The sequence below is a fragment of the Orcinus orca genome, chromosome 7 (assembly GCF_937001465.1).
Source record: "Orcinus orca chromosome 7, mOrcOrc1.1, whole genome shotgun sequence".
NCBI classification, from domain to species: domain Eukaryota; kingdom Metazoa; phylum Chordata; class Mammalia; order Artiodactyla; family Delphinidae; genus Orcinus; species Orcinus orca.
This window is the reverse complement of record NC_064565.1, coordinates 42,461,313-42,475,588: the sequence shown is the minus strand read 5'-3', so window position 1 is coordinate 42,475,588 and position 14,276 is coordinate 42,461,313. Positions and strand designations below refer to the sequence as shown.

The 14,276-nt window shown below is 34.9% G+C and overlaps 1 protein-coding gene across 5 annotated transcripts in view; it reads left to right on the top strand.

Moving 5' to 3' along the window:
• The window catches only part of STAM2 (signal transducing adaptor molecule 2), a 48,711-nt gene that overhangs the window by 24,015 nt on the left and 10,420 nt on the right, over positions 1 to 14,276 (top strand). For all 5 annotated transcript variants that reach the window (XM_033400052.2, XM_004276806.4, XM_033400054.2 and 2 more), the window contains exons 2-8: positions 4,643 to 4,727; positions 5,657 to 5,732; positions 5,843 to 5,941; positions 7,062 to 7,208; positions 8,754 to 8,823; positions 9,360 to 9,546; positions 12,782 to 12,876. In XM_033400052.2, the coding sequence (XP_033255943.1) occupies positions 4,643 to 4,727; positions 5,657 to 5,732; positions 5,843 to 5,941; positions 7,062 to 7,208; positions 8,754 to 8,823; positions 9,360 to 9,546; positions 12,782 to 12,876 (759 nt within the window). The remainder of the gene's footprint in view (positions 1 to 4,642; positions 4,728 to 5,656; positions 5,733 to 5,842; positions 5,942 to 7,061; positions 7,209 to 8,753; positions 8,824 to 9,359; positions 9,547 to 12,781; positions 12,877 to 14,276) is intronic.

Sequence of the window (14,276 nt, the reverse complement as noted above, 5' to 3'; positions counted from 1 at the left end):
GTCTGTTGGCCATCTGTAAGTCTTCTTTGGAAAAACGTCTATTCATTTCCTCTGCTTATTTTTTAAATTGGGTTGATGGCTTTTTTTGATGTTGAGTTATATGAGTTCTTGGTGTATTTTGGATATCCCTTATCAGATATATCATTTGCAAATATCTTCCCCCATTCAGTAGGTGGCCTTTTTGTTTTGTTGATAGTTTCCGTCACTGTGCCAAATCTTTAAATTTGATGTAGTCCCATTTGTTTATTTTTGCTTTTGTTTCCCTTCCCTTCCCATATCCAAAGAAAACTACTAAGACTGATGTCAGAGAGCATTCTGCCTATGTTTTCTTCTAGGAGTTTTATGGTTTCAGGTCTTAACATTTAGGTCTTTAATCCATTTTGACTTTATTTTTGTATATGGTGTGAGAAAGTAGTCCAGTTTGATTCTTTTGCATGTAGCTCTCCAGTTTTCCCAACACCATTTATTGAAGAATTTATTTCCCCATTATATATTCTTGCCTCCTTTGTCATGGATTCATTGATCATATAAGTGTGTTGTTCATTTCTTGGCTCTTTATTATGTTCCATTGATCCATGTGTCTATTTTATGTCAGGACCGTACTGTTTCGATTACTGTAGCTTTTTAGCGGTTTGAAATCAGCTAGTGTGATATTTCCAGCTTTGCTCTTCTTTCTCAAGGTTATTTTGGCTATTTGGGGTCTTTGTGATTATGTACAAATTTTAGAATTATTTGCTTTAGTTCTGTGAAAAATGCCATTGGTATTTTGATAAGGATTGCATTGAATCTGTAAATTGCCTTGGGTAGTATGGTCATTTTAACAATATTCTTCCAATCCAAGAACACAGGACATCGTTGTTTTCAACTTCTTTCTTCAGTTCTTGTAGTTTTCTAACTATGGGTCTTTTACCTCATTGGTCAGATTATTCCTAGGAATTATATTCTTCTTAATGCAATTGTAAGTGGGATTATTTTCTTAATTTCCCCTTCTGATAGTTTGTTATTAACATATAGAAAAGCAACATATAGTATATCATTTGCAAACAGTGACAGTTTTATTTCTTCCTTTCTAATTTGGATTCCCCTTATTTCTTTATCTTGTCTGGTTGCTGTGGGTAGGACTTCCAATACTCTGCTGAATAAAAGTGGCAAGAGTGGGCATCCTTGTCTTTTTTCTGATCTTAAGTGAAATACTTCCAGCTTTTCACCATTGAGTATGAGGTTGGCTCTGGGTTTTTCATATATGGTCTTTATTACTTTGAGGTATGTTTCCTCTATACCCACTTTATTGAGTGTTTTTATCACAAATGGATTTTGAATTTTGTGAAAAGCTGTTTCTATTAAGATGCTCATATGATTTTTATTCTTCACTTTGTTAATGTGGTGTATCGCATTGATTGATTTGTGGTTGTTGAACCATCCTTGCATCACTGGGATAAATCCCACTTGATTGTGGTGTATGATCCTTTTACTGTATTGTGGAATTTGGTTTGCTAATATGTTTTTGAGGATTTTTGCATCTATACTTATCAGTGATATTGGCCTATAATTTTCTTTTTTTGTGTGATTTCTTTGTCTGGTGTTGATATCAGGATGATGCTGGCCTGGTAGACTGAGTTTGGAAGCATTCGTTCCTCTTCAGTTTTTTGAAATAGTTTGAGAAGAGCAGATGTTAACTCTTCATTAAATATTTGATAGATTCACCTGTGAAGCCCTCTGGTCCTGGACTTTGGTACTTTGGTTTCTTGGAGGGTGTTTTTGTTTGTTTGTTTGAATTACTGATTCAATTTTTTTACTGGTAATTGGTCTGTTCATGTTTTTTTTCCTTCCTGATTCAGTCCTGGGAGATTGTACATTCTAGGAATTTATCCATTTTTCCTAGGTTGCCCCTTTTACAGGCATACAATTGTTCATAGTAATTTCTTATGATCCTTTGTATTTCTGCATTGTCAGTCATAACTTCTCTTTTATGTCTGATTTTATTTATTTGGGCCCTCTCTTTTTTTCTTGTTGAGTCTGTCTAAAGTTTTATCAATTTTATTCATCTTTTCAAAGAACTAGCTCTGAGTTTCATTGATCTTTTCTATTGTTTTTTTAGTCTCTCTTTCATTTATTTCTGCTCTGGTCTTTATTTTCTTTCTTCTGTTAACCTTTGCATTTTGTTGGTTCTTCTTTTTCTAGTTCCTTTAGGTGTAGGTTGTTTATTTGAGAGTTTTCTTGTTTCCTGAGCCTGGCTTCTGTTGCTATAAACTTCCCTCTTAGAACGGCTTTTGCTGTGTCCCAAAGATTTTGGATCATTATGTTTCCAGTTTCATTTGTCTCCAGGTACTTTTTTTATTTTTTCTTTGATTTTTTTTCAGTGGCTCATGGTTATTTAGTAACATATTGTTTAGCCTCCATGTGTTTGTGTTTGCAGTTTTTTTCTTGTAGTTGATTTCTAGTCTCATACCACTGTAGTCAGAGAAAGATGCTTGGTATGATTTCATTCTTAAATTTATTGAGAGTTGTTCTTTGACCTAGCATATAATCTCTCCTGGAGAATGTTCCATGTGCACTTGAAAAGAATGTGTATCCTGCTGTTTTTGGATGAAATGTTCTATATATGTTTGTTCCATCTGCTCTATTGTGTCATTTAGGCCAGTGTTGCCTTATTGATTTTCTGTCTGGATGATCTGTCCATTGATGTAAATGGGGTGATAAAGTCCCTTACTATTATTATATTACTGTCAATATTTCCATTTCTGTTTGTCAATATTTGCTTTATGTATTTAGCTGCTTGAACGTTGTGTGCATAATTTACAATTGTTGTATCTTCTGTTGGATTGATCCCTCTATCATTATGTAATGTCCATCTTTGTCTCTTGTTACAGTCTGTTTTAAAGTCTGTTTTATCTGATATACATATTGCTACCCCAGCTTTCTTTTTGTTTCCATTTGTATGGAACACATACCTTTTTCCATCCACTCACTTTCAGTTGGTATGTATCTTTCGATCTAAAGTGAGTTGCTTGTATGCAGCATGTATATACAAGTCTTGTTTTTTAATTTATTCTGCCACCCTGTGTCTTTTGATTGGAGCATTTAGTCCATTTACATTTAAAGTAATTATTGATAGGTTTGTACTTACTGCCAGTTTGTGAATTGTTTCTGGTTGTTATCGTAGTTCTTTTTTGTTCCTTTTTCCTTTGATCTCTTGTGATTTGATGACCATCTTTAGTGTTACATTTGGATTCTTTTCTCTTTTTTGTATGCGTATCTATTGTAGGTTTTGGGGTGGGTTTTTTTAGTAAATCTATTTATTTATTTTTGGCTGCGTTGGGTCTGCATTGCTGTGCACAGGCTTTCTCTAGTTGTGGTGAGTGGGGGCTATGCTTCATTGTGGTGCGCAGGCTTCTCATTGCAGTGGCTACTCTTGTTGTGGAGTACAGACTCTAGGTGCATGGGCTTCAGTAGTTGTGGCACACAGGCTCAGTAGTTGTGGCTCGCAGGCTCTAGAGCACAGGCTCAGTAGTTGTGGTGCACGGGCTTAGTTGCTCTGCGGCATGTGGGATCTTCCTGGACCAGGGCTCAAACCCATGTCCCCTGCATTGGCAGGCAAATTCTTAATCACTGCGCCACCAGGGAAGTCCTTATTGTAGGTTTTTGATTTGTGGTTAGCATGAAGTTTATACATATCAACATATAGATATATCGAGACATATACATATATATATAATCATATGTATATTTTTTGACTTGATGACTTCTTTTTTTATTAACTTATTTTATTTACATACTTGGCTGCATTGGGTCTTCGTTGCTGTGCACAGGCTTTCTCTAGTTGAGGCAAGCGGGGGCTACTCTTTGTTGCGGTGCACGGGCTTCTCATCGCTTTGGCTTCTCTTGTTGCAGAGCACGGGATTTAGGCATGTGGGCTTCAGTAGTTGTGGCACACGGGCTTAGTTGCTCCACGGCATGTGGGATCTTCTAGGATCAGGGCTCGAACCCATGTCCCTTTCATTGGCAGGTGGATTCTTAACCACTGTGCCACCAGGGAAGTCCCAACTTGATGACCTTAAGTTCAAAAACATTCTAACCACCTTACATTTCCCTACATTTTTAAATTTTTTTATGTCATATTTTACAATTTTTCATTTTTTGTATCCCTTAATTACTCTTGTGGTTGTAGATGAATTTACTATTTTTGTCTTTTAACCTTCCTACCAGCTTTGTAAGTAGTTAATCTACTACCTTTACTGTATATTTGCTTTTACCAGTGAGATTTTTCCTTTCATAATTTTTGTATTTCTAGTTGTGGTCTTTCCTGCTTAGAGAAGTCTCTTTAACATTTCTTGTAAAGCCAGCTTAGTGGTGCTGAACTCTTAGCTTTTGTTCGTTTGTGAAACTCATCTCTCCTTCAAATCTGAGTGATATCTTTGCTGGCTAGAGTATTCTTGTTTGTAGGTTTTTTCCTTTAATCACTTTAAACATACTGTGCCATGTTCTTCTGGCCTGTAGAGTTTCTGTCAAAAAGTCAGCTAATGGTCTTACAGGAGTTCCCTTGTGTGTAACTGGTTGCTTTTCTCTTGCTGCTTTTATGTCTTTCTTGGTATTTATTGTTATGCAAGACATCCTTATTTTTGTGTGTGCTTATCTCTTATAGAAAAGGCCACAAATGAGTACAACACTACAGAAGATTGGAGTCTTATTATGGACATATGTGACAAAGTTGGAAGCACTCCTAATGGGTAAGATGCCCAGTCATGCCCGCTGAATGTCTAGGAACTTAATAATCTGTGTCTCTTATCCTGATGTAACTTTGGAAGGAAAATGGGATTTTTACTATTTCCTTTTGGGGGATAAAAGTAAAGACATGCTGGGTGGCTGGATTTATGTGGTTAACCTCATCCTGAAAGAACAAATGAAAAGAATTGACCAAAAACTTGAAATATTAAAACACATAATTAAAGCCTTTTTACAGCAGGGACACACGTTAACAATGAATAGACTTAATTATTTAGGGAATTCCCCTGTGACTTAGACATGTTTAATAATGAAGTAGGTAAATACAATAACATAAAACATATATACTAAAAAGACCTTTCAATAATGAATAGGTAAATGCAATAAATCATAATGAAAAAATGAATATAAATAATGGTGCTTTGGGGATGGAATGGAGCAGTCAAGCTGAACTGATTATACGTTAGAAGTTTAGAAGACTGATGAAAGCATTTGTTTTAACATTACAGCTTTTCAAAGTGCATTCATGCATGTTTATACTTAAATCTTTTGAGACTGTATATCTTGCTAGTTTTTTTTCCCACAAGATAAGAATTTGGTCTGTGAAAGCTCAGTCTGTCTTGAAGAAATGAAAAGGTAATTTATATGATATTATTCTCTTGTGTTGACTGACCTTTTTTGAAATGATTTGGCTCTTCATTTTTGATTTTGGAATGTACAACCTTTGCAACAAGTTTTCTTTTTCTTTTTTTTCTTTTAAGTTCTACAAGTCTATGAGCAAAACATTGTGTAAGATCATTTGATAGATTGAGTCCTTTAATGAAGTGACATTTGCAGGTGTATATATAAGGTATTCTGCTACCAAATAAGTTTAAATTTAAAAGTAAATGTTTGAATTGAAATTCTGAATACTTAACCTTCTTCATTTTTTTAGAGCAAAAGATTGCCTAAAAGCCATAATGAAAAGGGTAAATCATAAGGTTCCTCATGTTGCTCTGCAGGCGTTAACTGTAAGCGAAAGTCTTGTTATTATTTGACCCAAATTTTAAATGTGTATTTATTTCAGTTAAGTAAGATAATATCTCAACATTTATATATTGATTTTTATTTTAATTAATAGCTTCTTGGGGCTTGTGTGGCAAACTGTGGAAAGATATTTCATTTAGAAGTATGTTCCCGTGATTTTGCAACAGAAGTACGTGCTGTGATAAAAAATAAGGTAAATTTTAAAAAGAGAAGAAATTTGTCATTAAAAAATATATATGCTGTGTTATTTTAACTATATAAAGCATTAATAGAGTTGTATAGTAAGGGAAATCATTTTAAATAGATTTGAAATGAAAAAAACTTTCTGTTCTAAAATTTGTTGTTTGCATTTGTAATACCAAAAACTGTTTTCCTCCCCAAATCATATATATTAGTGATAATAGCTGATCTTTATTGAGGGTTAGCAGTCACTGCTTTAAGCATTTTATGTATGCTACCTTTTTTAAAGCTCTTAACAACCCTTAGAAGTTAGACTCCCTTATCATTCCTATTTTATAGATGCAGAAACAGACTTAAGAGAAGTTAAGTAACTTGTCTAAGGTTATGCAGCTACTAAGTGGCATAGTTGATGTTCATATTCTGGTTTCTGTGACTTCAGAGTCCAAACTAACCACCATTCTGTCCTGATTCCCATTAGAGATGGTGAGCAAAGGGGGCCTTTATTTTAGAGCAGGGTGGAGAGGGTCTTCTTGATGGGGTTGTTATTAATTTATTTCTGTTAGAAGCTCTGAAGCACTATTCTCATGCTATTAGTGGCAAAAATATCAGAATTTTAGTTTAGTTGATATGAAAAGCTTAATCTAATATTGAGAATATTAAGAAAACATAAAAGAAATAACCTCTGAATATAATAGATTCATTGTCATTGTATAAGGCATAAATGTTGATGTTCAAAAAGGGTAATTTTCTGGGCTTCCCTGGTGGCGCAGTGGTTGAGAGTCCGCCTGCCGATGCAGGGGACACGGTTTCGTGCCCCGGTCTGGGAAGATGCCAGGGAGTGGCTAGGCCCGTGAGCCATGGCCACTGAGCCTGCGCGTCCGGAGCCTGTGCTCCGCAACGGGAGAGGCCACAACAGTGAGAAGCCCGCATACCGCCAAAAAAAAAAAGTAATTTTCCAAGAAACAACTATATATTAAAATGTAAATAAGCATTTATCAAGTGCTCATTTAGGCTAAGGATTGCTAGACTTTTGTTGATGTTCATAAAATTAGAGAATTTTGGTGGTAATTCTCTTTGTTAAATAATTCAAGTACTTATTTTAACAACTTTTTTCTCTGCCTTTTCTTTAAAAGGCTCATCCTAAAGTATGTGAAAAACTGAAATCTTTAATGGTGGAGTGGTCAGAAGAATTTCAGAAGGACCCTCAGTTTAGTCTGATATCTGCAACTATTAAATCTATGAAAGAAGAAGGAATTACTTTTCCTTCAGCAGGTTCTCAGGTAAGAGATCATTCAGACTCATGGTTGACCCTATACTATTTTGAAGATATATACCTTGGGTAAAAGCTGGCAAGGTTTATCTTAGTCATCATTGCTTACCTGCACTCTACAGGAGTCTGTCTAGCGTAGTGCCTTATATTGAGTAGACATTGTAATTGTCAAGTGAATTACTTCTACAAATGAGAACTTTGAGAAGTGAATCATCCATAAATAATCTGTTTAATGCTACTCTGAATGTAGAGTCATGCAAAAGGCATAGATGTGTGAGAGAGCCCTTATGTTCAAGAAATTTATAGTCAATTTGGAGGGTAACTATATACATGTGAAAAATAACTAGTTATAATTGACAAATATGGATGAGGGATACACAAGCTAGATGCCAGGTTAACTACAGATTGGGATGGTGAAGAAGGTGAAGAGTAGAATTTTTAGGCTGGAATGTATTTCAGTATGTAGAGAGGAGTAAAGAGGTCATCAAGGAAGGAATGACATGAACCAGTTCATGGACTTGAGAAAGCTCAAGACCTGTTTGTTGAAGAATGAATATGCCTGGAGTGAATAGTGTAGTTTACATATAAGATGGGGTGAACTATAAGATGAGAAATTTATTTGGGGATGTAGGGGGTAGCTTTAGTAGGACAGGGGTGGGAGCAGGGATGATGAGTCACAGAGTAGGTTGTTTTTTTTAGTCTGTGGGAGAAAAACACTGTGTCTTGGCTTTTGCTCTCAGTGCCTCTTCTTTTCCAGGATGTGGGCTAGGCAAAGAGACTAAGAGAAGTACTGTATATTTTTTTTAAATTTTGGACTGTAGACTGAAGACACAAAAAGAACCTTTATAGCTGACCAGGCCTAAGGGTTCAAGATAGAATTTTGAGATAAAAACCTTATAAGTAACAAAAGTCTAGCATTTTCCTGCTCTGTCCTTTCTGCAGGTCATTCTCAAAAATCTGTGTTAAAGAACTGGTTGATGGTTCAGAATCCTGGACATCTCTGTCTTCCATGCCTTTAAGTTTAACCATGACCTTCCTTAGTCCTCTGCTATGCCTGAAGAGCCACCACCATTCAAACACAATGAGTAGTAAAAGGGGGCTTAACGTGTATGCCTAGAGCTGCACCTTTTGTCTGCGTCCTCCCTCCTCTTTTCTTCAGTCATTATCATGGCTTCTTGCTTCTACTGCTCGCATAGCCCTGTGCCTCTAGCAGTATAGCACCTCTCACTGAATGAGAGACCTTGGACCACTGAGATCAGGAAGTGCAATCAGGAAAGATTCATATTTAAGTACTTTCTGTATGCCAGGTTCTGTGTCAGATACTAAGATTTATGCAAAATGTAAGCCGGTTCGTGCCCTTTGTGATTTTTTTAATGTTTTCTTGAAAATTCTGATGTTCTGTTTTAGTGCTTGAAAACAACTACTTAATATTATCACAAAGACCTTCACTTTTAAGTGGAACTTAATTAACTTTTTAATTAGCATGAGCGAATAATCATAGAGCTTGTGTTTTCCTTGAAAAGGTAGTTGTGTTCATTTTACTCATACATTACAGACTGTCTCAGTTGCTGCCAAGAATGGTACGTCATTGAACAAAAACAAAGAAGATGAGGATATAGCTAAAGGTAAATAAAGGATCATGCACGTGTAATTTAGTGTTGCTAATCTAAAAACTAGTGGAGTCTGAAAAGTAAGAGAAACAATTGACGAGATATAAGATTGATTGAACTCGTAAGCGTTGTCAGTAACATGTATTTAATGTCCTACCTTTGACGAGATTACATTTCACCTTTTCTTTAATGCCAAAGTTATGAGTCAAGCACAGAAATATGTTCATGACTTGTCCTATATGGAAAGCTACCCATATTATAATGTCACAATCTGTTTGCTGTAAAAATAATAGCTGCTATATATGACAGACTGTGATAATAAGGAATGAGCAAAAACTTATTTTAAAAAATGTCATGGTTCTCTGCCCTGTCCCCTCTCCCCTTCCTGCCCCCACAAAAGCTAATTGTTTAGCGTTCAACTGGACAAATAAGATATTCACTTGATTTATTCTTATTAAATAGTACATTATGTAATATTTCTTATTAACGTTTTAAAAAATAAGAATTAATTCTGGCTATCTTGTTTTTTGTATTTTAATTTTTCAAACTAGCTATTGAATTATCATTGCAAGAGCAGAAGCAGCAGCACACAGAGACAAAATCTTTATATCCATCTGCAGAAATTCCATCAAATAATAAAGTTGCAAGGAAAGTGAGAGCTTTATATGATTTTGAAGCTGTGGAGGACAATGAACTCACCTTTAAACATGGTGAAATTATTATTGTTTTGGATGACAGGTATGTTTTAAATATTTCTGGAATATTTTGAAGTTATTAAGTATAATACCCTTAATTTAGAATGCTGGATATTCAGCTTTTGACTTTGGTGTATTTAAATCGTACTAGAACCTTTTCTACCTTAGTTATTTTTTTCTCAAATTAGACTGGGTAGTGTGAGTTTCTTATTCTTTTGTTAAATTTGGTAATAAAGTATTCTTTAGATCTTGGATTAAAAATGTATTAAATAATATTGTTTATTATCACAATTGGGAAACAGAAATATTCAGTCATCTGAATGGCATTTATATTAGGAGTTGTATATTCTAAAATTACTGGCAAAAAAAAACTTTAGGAAGAGATATAGTTATATTACCTTTGATCAGTGCAACCAAAAACTACTCAGCTCCTCCGCAATTCTTAATCTGCTACTGCCTCTCCCTCGCAATTTCTCTATCACTTAAAGTTGTAATAAAGAATAGATCTGTCTGTATTGGGCCTAAGTCTATTTTACTTTGCTTTTAAAAGAAATTGATGAAATTTAGCAAGAGTGAGACCTCATAGCTTGTTGCTGTGAAGAGAGATTGCAAATGTATTTGGTATCCATTATAAATAACTTAGTAAGGATACATTAGTATATTTTTAAATGTGTAGATACATAAAATCATTTTACTTTGCTACAGTAAATATTTATTGAGAAAATGTTATGTAAATAAGCTGTGTTTATAATAAAAAAGTGACCGAGGGCACAGTTCTTTCTTCATGAAACCTAGAATAAAGTAAGGAAGTTAAAGTTAGAGGTAATTAGGTGGGATGCAGATTGTGAATGCCATAAGAGGTAACGTTGGGGTCCAGAAGAAAGCAGAATCACACCTGGTACAAGCATCTAGGAAAGAAGGCTTATCCAGGGGGTCTATTTCAGGTGTTTGGAAAGGAATAGACAAAATTATCATTTCCAGATTCTGTGGCTGTCCATTTACAAGGTCCAAGAGAATCAATGAGCAAACTGTTAAAACTGATAAGAGTTCATCAGGTTGTTGGATATAAGCTCAGTATACAAAAATCAGTGGTATGCTTTAATCACAGCTATTTAGAAAATGTAGTAGAAAAAAAATGTCATTCTCTATAGTCACAAAAATTATAAATGATTGAGGAATAAATAAACCTAACAAAGGTACATAAGGACTTTATGGAAAAAATTATAAAATTCTTTGAAAGATACAAAGGAATATAAATATATGTAATATATTTATGTAAATATAAATGGAGAGAGATACCATGTTTATGGTGAAGAAACCTTAATATTGTAAAGATTTAATTTTTCCAAAGTTAATGTATAAACAGTGCATTTCCAATTAAAAGCCCAATAAGACTTTTTTTTAGAGAACTTGAAAACATTTTAATTTTAACATTAATATGGAAATGTGAAGGTATACAGTAACATAGGGAAGGTACTTACCCTGCCAAGTATCAAGGCATATTAACAAGCTGTAGTAAATAAATACATAGACTGTTGCAACAGGATGGAATCCAAAAATAGGCTCATGAAAGATAGCAGCTTGCTGTTTGAAAGATAGGCTATCATAAATCAGTAGAAAAATTGGTGTACTATTAAGTAAATTTTGCTGGGATGGTTTTTTGTGCAGTATAAATAAAATTTGATTCAGCTTCACACAGTACATAAAATTTCATTCCAAATAAATTAAAGAACTAAACGTGGGAGAGGGATATAAAGGAAAACCTGAAACTATTAAACAAATATATAGGAGAATAGGAGTTCAAGGATAGAGAAAGATTTCTTTTTTAAAAAAGTGTAGGGACTTCCCTGGTGGTGCAGTGGATAAGACTTCATGGTCCCAATGCAGGGATTCGATCCCTGGTCAGGGAACTAGATACCACATGCATGCCGCAAATAAGAGTTCACATGCCACAACTAAGGAGCCCACCTACCGCAACTGAGGAGCCCATGTGTCGCAACTAAAGGAACCCACGTGCTGCAACTAAGGAGCCCACCTGCTGCAACTAAGACCCAGCACAACCAGATAAATAAATATTTTAAAAAATAAAAAAAAATTAAAAAGTGTAAACCATAAAAGGTTGCTAAATTTGATTATAGAAACAGAAAACAACATGCAATAAAACTGTAAGCATATGTTAAAAGACAGTGACAGTTTGAGAGAAGGTATTTGCATAATGCAGACAAACAAATGCTAATCAGAATATGTACAGAACTCCTACATATCCATGAAAAGAGACAAATGACCCAGTGGAAAACGAAAAGTGGACAGAAGGTATGAACGAGCAGTTTACAGAAGAGGCATTTTGGATGCTCAGAAGTGCAGATGAGCACAGCAGTGAGATGATTTCTCCTGTGTGACATCATGTGTTGATTGGACAGTTAACACGTGTGAGCAGAAATGACATTCTCACACACTGCTGAGGGAAAGGAGGATGGTGAATTGCCACAACCACTTTAGGGAACATTTGGCAATACTAGTAACGTGTTCTGTGGCCCTGCAAGTCCATGTCTGTGAATAAGCTAGAGAATTGTTGCATGTACGCCCTAAAATCTAGAATGATTATTGCCCCAATCTTCATAAGGGTGAAAGACTGGAAATAACCTAAATGTCTGCCTGTATGGGGATGGATAAATCAAATATGCCATGTTTGTGTGATGCATCTTTAAAAGGAATAAGCAAGAGCTGAAAGTATTGACATAAAATTTAAAAGATCTATAATGACTAGTATTTATATCTATAGAGCTGACTATAGATATCTATAGGTATATAGATATCTATAGATATATATTTATATCTATAGAGTTTACTATATAGATATTTATATCTATAGAGTTTACTATATAGATATAATAAAAGAATAAAAAATACACTTGAAGGAAGGTGACATACCAACTTGATAGTGGTGGTATGAAAGATGGATGTGAGTTTGGGACTTGGGGATGTTGATAAAGGAAACTTCAGTGTTATTTATAATGTTTTGATTTTTTTTAAGGCCCAGAATCAAATATGACCAGTTGCTGATTGGTTCTAAATTTAAGTATGGGAGTATGGATGTTTTGTTTTATTTGTGCTTTTTTATAGTTCCTATTAAGTTTAAGAAGAACTACATTTAAATATAGTGGGATTTGAGCTGGTATTTTCAAAGTAGGCTAAATTTAATTTTTATCTTAATTACTCTTGACATTAGTGTACTGAAATGTAGAGTAACAAGTGACATTTTTGTACTGTATTTTCAGTGATGCCAATTGGTGGAAAGGAGAAAATCACAGAGGAATAGGACTCTTCCCATCTAATTTTGTAACAACTAATTTAAACATAGAACCTGAGGCAGGTAAGTTAAGTCTGAGGGAAGGTTGAATCTATTGAAGTTTTTTTTAACTTGAATTTTGTGGTTCAGTTTGAAATATAAAGTAGATTGGCATTTAACTCTTGTTTTAAATCATTTATTTATAAGGAATACAGTGTAACATACTGCTTACCAAATTAAGGCATTAACTTATCCCAGGTCAATTCCAAGAGTTATTTCCTTATCATTATATTTTAAATCCTTTGAGAGCTAATGTACAGAGGTACAATTAAGGCATAAAATAAGCTGTGCTTGACCATGTAAATATTTAAATCAATGTAATTATAGTTTAAGAGGCAGTATGTGTTTGTTCAGTACAAACAAATATTTGTTTTATTCATCACTGAAGCACAGTATCAAAGCGGGCTGGGGGTGGGGTGGTGGTTGGGAGAACTGGTTGACAAGTGCTGAGTGTGATTACAGGGGTTAGGAGTACGCCTAAGTTTTAGACTTTTCCTCACCTTGATTTGATCCTAGCGAACTCAGAACAATAACAAAGTCATGTAATCAAGGCAGTAGGTCCCTAGTTCAGATCTTCTGAACTTCACTCAGTTTTGCAGCCATAGACCGTTCCCCTCAGCTGCTGCCAACCATACAGAGAAAGCTTCCATTTGTTAGGCAGGCAGGGAGTTGGGGGGAGCTGAGTGTAAAGAATAGCTGATGATAACACTAATGATGGTGAGGATCAAAAACAGAATTGCTCAGTGGTGTTTAAGCACTCATTTGTCAGGTGTTAAGCCAAATCTTTTGCTTGCACTATTTCGTTTAATGTTCATAAGTCTGTGAGATAGGTACTTTTGTTACCTCATTTTACAGATAAGGAAACTGATGCTGAGGTTATGTGGCTAGTAGGTGACAGCCAGGATACTAAAGTCAGCTAGTCTGCCGTTAGAATGTACTTGTACTAACTGACTCACTGCTGGACATACTGCTTCTAATCCTTATAGTTCTAGAGAAAGAACTTAAATTGAAAACTCTCTGCACTGTGTGTAACATCATCTTTGTATGGGTAGGGTGATGCATTCAATTAAAATGAAGTGTAGAGAGATGAATACTGAGTACTCTGCCACTATTTATACTTTTTATTCCTCTAGTCTGACTCTCTAAGTAGGTATGAAAATTGGAGACACTAGTTTTAATAACTTGATAGACCACGCTCAGGGAATCCTATACTATGGTGATTTCCCCTTGGCATAGGCTAGAGAGATTGAGCTGCAGTTTTAAAAGGAAAAAATATTTGGGGTTTTCAGTAAGTCCTCATGTTATGCTGAGGTCTGCTCCTTAGGGCATATTTGAAAGTTAGCCAAATATTTGAAATAACTGTTGGGACTTATAAGTTCTTTGGTTATATAAATTTTGATTTTAATTTTTTTTACTAAAATTTA